The sequence below is a fragment of the Pundamilia nyererei genome, unplaced genomic scaffold (genome assembly GCF_000239375.1).
Source record: "Pundamilia nyererei isolate P.nyererei 1_Seehausen unplaced genomic scaffold, PunNye1.0 scaffold00188, whole genome shotgun sequence".
Lineage (NCBI taxonomy): Eukaryota > Metazoa > Chordata > Actinopteri > Cichliformes > Cichlidae > Pundamilia > Pundamilia nyererei.
In genome coordinates, this window is record NW_005187589.1 from 264,782 (window position 1) to 270,422 (window position 5,641).

At 45.7% G+C, this 5,641-nt stretch overlaps 2 protein-coding genes across 2 annotated transcripts in view; one reads left to right on the forward strand and one right to left on the reverse strand.

Annotated features, from left to right (window-relative positions):
* Positions 1 to 1,167: 1,167 nt before the first annotated feature.
* On the forward strand, positions 1,168 to 3,627 carry LOC102195058 (ankyrin repeat domain-containing protein SOWAHC-like). The gene has a single exon (XM_005747082.1). It carries the CDS (start codon positions 1,484 to 1,486, stop codon positions 2,693 to 2,695), a length of 1,212 nt encoding a protein of 403 aa, XP_005747139.1. The 5' UTR covers positions 1,168 to 1,483; the 3' UTR covers positions 2,696 to 3,627.
* Positions 3,628 to 4,579: 952 nt separating this feature from the next.
* The window catches only part of dhrsx (dehydrogenase/reductase (SDR family) X-linked), a 12,556-nt gene continuing 11,494 nt past the window's right edge, over positions 4,580 to 5,641 (reverse strand). Inside the window, exon 6 of the mRNA XM_005747083.2 lies at positions 4,580 to 5,373. Coding sequence (XP_005747140.1) covers positions 5,191 to 5,373 — 183 coding nt within the window. The 3' untranslated portion in view covers positions 4,580 to 5,190. The remainder of the gene's footprint in view (positions 5,374 to 5,641) is intronic.

Sequence of the window (5,641 nt, forward strand, 5' to 3'; positions counted from 1 at the left end):
CCAGTGTGCCTGCACATGTGATGTGACAATAAAAGTGATTTGATTTGATTTGATGAAATTGTTGATCAAGAATTAGTTTTTGGTTTGTTACCCAAGATATTTGTTAAATGTGTCGCAAGCCAACATCTCTGCAGCTGCCATTCATCTGAATCAGAGCACTTTAACTAAAAGTAAGACAAAGTATGGAGAGAAAAGCGGGAGCAACTGAAACAGGCTGCATGCCGGTTGACGCATGCGCACTCCTTAATATAAAAATTATTGATCATTGTGGCGTCACTATTACTTTCAAACCTGGAACAGAACTAACTCTGACACAAATGGTGGAAATTTAACGCATAAAGTTTAAATGATGGTGGAAAAAAATCCTGTTCAGGTAATGAAAAGGTCAACTTGTTTATTTATATTTACAAAGTCAGAGAATCCCAGAAGACAAACAGATTTTCAATTCAACTTTATTTATACAGCACCAAATCACAACAGCAGTCGTCTCAGGCGCTTTGTAAGGCAGACCCTACAATAATACATACATGACTGAAGGTGATTTAAAAACAGTTCCTACTTCATCGAATTACAAAAAAGGAGAATGAACAAATGTGACGGTAAAATTATGAGCAGCCATAAAGAAAATGTAAATGTTATCAGAATATTTTCATAGCTACTCTCAGGTATTGTTTTTAGAAAAGGTTAAACTGGTTATTTGTCTAACCTGACTTTTTAAAAATTAACTTGACTCAGTTACGAGGAAAACGGCTCTGAGAAAATCACCAGGACAAGAACGCTTCAGCATTTTGCGCAGATATCAGAGGTAAAAACAATAAAACAATGTATACAGTGAAGCGAGAGATAATTAGTTTAAAAGTATCCAACGGAACTATTAACATGATACACCAAATTACTATTTCACTTAAAATAATAACATCTCCCTCGAAAAAGCTTTATAGTAAAGTCGTTAGAAACAGGAGGTTAGACTGTAATACATGCTGTGAGTGCGGCACAGACATCCATCAGTTCTGGTTTAGTCCCAGGATCCTGTCCAGTAAACACTGGGTGGGGTCCAGTTGGACTCCTGCGGGTATTACTGCCTTGAAAAAAGGCTCTGCAAGAGATTTTCTTCTCAAACTGAGCGATAATATTTTCCTAATGTGGCTTTAACACTCCGTCGTGGGTTTTTACGCACACAGGTACACGTGTAAATAAAAAGTCTGCGAGTATTTTAGTTTTATAAGCGCTGCCTGTTTCAAAGAAAAATGGTGCTTTGGCGCAATCGGTACCTAACAAGTAGAAGTCCAGTGAATCACAGCTGTGAGTAGTTTCAGTGGATGCGTTACAGGCAGCCCGCGGAACAAGAAGTGAGGAGAAACACCTGGTTCAGGTTACGGAAATAACAGCCAAGTCAGAGTTCCGCATAATTTCAACACTGAAAGAATTTGACAGGACAAAGTGTCCTCGGTGTGTTTGTACAGAGGACAGCAGCTGGAAGGCCATGGGAAACTGGGAAAGCTTCAGACGAGACGACAGGGAGTCCAGAAAGGAGCCGGTTGGAAAAGAGCCCAACGTACCAGAAATTACAGTGGCTGAAGCGTCGCCGCTCGCTCCAGAGACATCTTTCTTTAGCGTACCCGGGCCTGCACACACCGGTAGGACGGGGCAGGTACTTACTGCTGCTGAGCAGCAGGCTGAGTCACAGGAAAGCCTGAGCGCAGCAGAGGTGCTTAGTGTGACCATGTGCAGAAAGTCTGCAGAGTCCCAGCACAGGTCTCCCTTTGGCCCGCCGGAGTCACAGGAGGAGGAGCGCGTAGATACGCACAGTTTGTCTGGAAGTGACGATAACAGCACCCCGAGAGGGAGTCGCAAGCATTTCATAGAGGTCATGATGAACAGCTCCCCAGGGATTCGGCGCTCTTTTTACCTGTCCCCCAGGGCTGAAGCTGACTCCACCTCTATGGTTTCCTCCACCCTGGATGAAGACAGGACAGCTGTAGCCTTGGAGCCTATGGAGCACGAGTGGATGATGTGCGCTTCAGACGGGCAGTGGAGCAGCTTGCATCGCCTCCTCACCGCAGAACCCAGCCTCATCCTGAAGAAGGATTTTGTGACTGGCTTCACCTGCCTGCACTGGGCCGCCAAGCACGGCAAGCCTGAGCTCATAGCCATGATTATTAATTTTGCCAAGCTGCACAACATTTCTGTTAGTATTGATATTCGATCCAGCACCGGCTACACACCTCTGCACATCGCCGCCATGCACGGTCACGTGGAGGTGGTCAAGCTTCTGGTTAGAACCTACAATGCAGATGTGGAGATCAGAGACTATAGTGGGAGGAAGGCCTGCCAGTACCTCACCGACAACGTGAGCGTGGAGATACGGAGCATCGCTGGAGGCTGTGAGTGCTCGGCAGGTGAGAACTCTCATCCCAGGGACGGAAGACGCTGGAGGATCTCTAACATGAAGCCCCTCAGCCAGCTGAACTCCAACGATTGTGCTTCTGGGGACAGTGAGGGCCAACCCAGGGAAATGTCCCTCTGGAGGAAGTCCTCACTGAGCAGGATGAAGCCCAAACTGCAGAAGCTTCGTGACAGGACATCCCAGATCGTCCACAGCACTTCATTCAAAGATAAAGAGCAACAGGGAGGGTCAAAGAGAGCCTCTAGATCCAGAGCCAGGAGCCACTTCTTTGGGTCAGATCAGTACTGACACAGGATGTGGTGGAGCACTACGTATATCTCCCAGCTTATTTTCATCCATCGTTATTGCAAACGACCTTTCAGTGCAGTGTCTGCTTGACTTGACTGAACATCATGTTGATTCAATGGGAACGTGAAAAACATGCTTTACTAGCTTTGGATTATCAGACAGGAACTTCTCCGTGTGGTGAATATATGAAGCAGCTTTCATGGTTACTGTGGCCCGCTGAAGGCTGTGGGGTCAGTGGAGGTGGACATGAGCGACTGTCCTTTTAACAGCTTTTCTCTCCTTTTAGTTTTCTTTATGAAATCAACTAAGGGAACAGTAATGATCAGCTCCATGATGTACAACAAACGCACACTGTGTGTTCACAACAGTAACTCCCATTAGCCTTCAAATCAGATCACAGACGGTGAGACTCCCTCTGCAGGCCAAGCTGGGTATTTTTATCCATCCACAGCTGACACTAAAGCCCGTGGACCTTAAGCCAGTAATCCGCCTGCAGTGATCCAGATTACTGTGTCACGAGGCTGTGAGGGAGTGTAAGGTGACAGAGAAGCTCTGGCAAAGTGTGAGCACTTTGTGTGACCGCTGAGCACCGAGTGCACGTCACGTGGTGCGTTTGGTTTACTGTATGTGAGGACAGCAGTGCTGAGGTGGAGGCACAGCAAAGCGGAACAGAGGCTGACGAGCCACGCATGTACTAAACGCCCTGCTTCACCTTCTACTCACACCCGGCATCTCATTTCTGGGAAAACCTTCTCCCTGATGTTGTGTGGATGTATAGAAGTTTTGTTTCTCATCAGTGTGTAAAGAAGCACTTCTTCTCTTAGCTGCACGTTTAATCGTTAACAGCTTGCACTTCAGCATTTATTTTTGCACGTTTACCTGGTTTAATGACACTATTTGAATGTTTGTTTTACTTATTAAATAAAACATCTGATTTAACTCTTGTTTCAGCTCAGCTTGGGTTTCCTGGTCTGAGGAAATATTCGGCTGTCCGTCTTTGTAATGTTGCCAAATCCGTTAAAGCAAACTGCTGCTTCAGTAGAGATGCAGATTTTTACAAAAGCCCAGTGAGTGACTTTGATTTAGACCTTTCTAAAAACTCTTCCCTAAAAGAGTACATGCAAGAAAAAGTACTTACAACAGTACTAAGCTACAGAGTAACAACACCAATCCTTGATAGACCGAGACGTGACTTTTATTTACCATTTCAGAGATCAAATAACAGCACAGACAGCAGAAACATGGCTACATTGGTCCAAAGTGCGTAAACAGAGCAGAATGTCCATACAGTGTCCACAGGGTGGCGCTGTGAGCCTGTGACAGCGTCTGAGAGTTAACATGTAGGAGACGAGTTCATTACAGCAAACCAGACTAAAGCAGCAGTGATCATTAGTTTTACTAACACTGACAGGTTCATGTTTCTTTTATGGAGTCACATTCATGAAGCATTACAGTTACACTAAGTGGTCCCGTCTGTGGGTGAAGCCAACTCCACCCATTTACAGCCCGAGTTAAAGGGACTGCTCTCAGCTCCAAGTCTGACTGTACTCACCTACTCTCCAGTAAAACACATCAGTGTAGTACTTTATTGTGTACCTTTACTATTTAGAGGTCACCACAGCAGATCGTCCTAACCTGTCACTATCACCTGGCTCCCACCCTCCTTCACTGCATCCATGAACTTCCTCTTTGACCCTGGCAGCTGTGTTTGTCCAGCATATGCACGTCTCACCTCTAACGTTGTCCCAGCCTGAGCAGACAATATTCATTTACACTGCCATCCATCTTGCTCACTGCCAATGAAAATCACAGCGTACTGAACTCTGCCAGCTCCACCTCCAGCTCCACCTCCAGCTCCACCTCCAGCTCCACCTCCAGCTCCAGCTCCACCTCCAGCTCCACCTCCAGCTCCACCTCCAGCTCCACCTCCAGCTCCAGTCATTTCAGCGCCTTAAAGTGAGTGTTGTTGTGATTTGGTGCTAGATAAATAAAACTGATAAAGCATACATCACTCCTGAGGCACGCTTTGCTCCTTTAGCAGCAACATCATAGCACACAGTGAAATATAAAGTGAAGAATAAATCAGAAGTCATTTACAGGCATGAACAGGTAAAGCTACGGCACGAAGGCTTCATGTGAGCTCAGACCTTTCTACGTCTGTCTTTGTGTGGAATATTAATCATATTAAGGTGTGGTTTAAAAACAGGCACATGTGATGTCTGGTACATATGATGGGCCATGAGCTCGGGTCTACCACAGGCCGTGGATGTAATTGCTCCTTTGGTATAGTTATCTTTTTTGTCAGGTAAAGTTCAAATACAGGTGGTTAAAATCATAACACAATGAACACGTCCATATGAGTAAAAGTTATATATGAAATCAAGCATATTGTTGCAAAACTTTGAAATGTTTGGCTTCTGAAACATTGTTAGATAAGATTGTCCCAGTGAGGACTGAGGATGCAGAAGTATCCAGCCTTAAGGTCAGCTGGTGGGTCAGGCCTCCTGCAGACCCACCAGCTGGCAGCTCTTTTTCCACAGCTTGGCCTGTAGTTCAGAGTCGTAGGAAACACCCGCAGACTGCGTCTTCTGGCCGTTGTACAGGTAACAGCTACCCACCCCCTCCATCTCAGAAGCAGCTGCAGCATAGACGGCTGTAGAGGCTCCCTCTGCTGGAGTCTGAGCAAAGCACAGAACAACAACAGCTTCAAAGCCTCGTAACATCTCCAAAAGTGAGTGTTTCCTCTCATAAAGATGCTTTAGAATACTTCAGCTGCAGCATGTCTGATTTCTGTGCCTGTCAGTGAACACATCATGTCATCATAACAGCATCACACAAAGTTTCACAACCATGTGGTTCAAACTGAACTGAAGGTTTAGTGCAGAACATCAGCCACACACACAGCTGCTGACCAGCAGCTTACACCTGCAGAGAGAGACAGAGAGA

Coding starts and splice junctions, on each gene's coding strand:
- LOC102195058 (XM_005747082.1), top strand. CDS start 1,484: ATGGGAAACTGGGAAAGCTTCAGACGAGACGACAGGGAGTCCAGAAAG.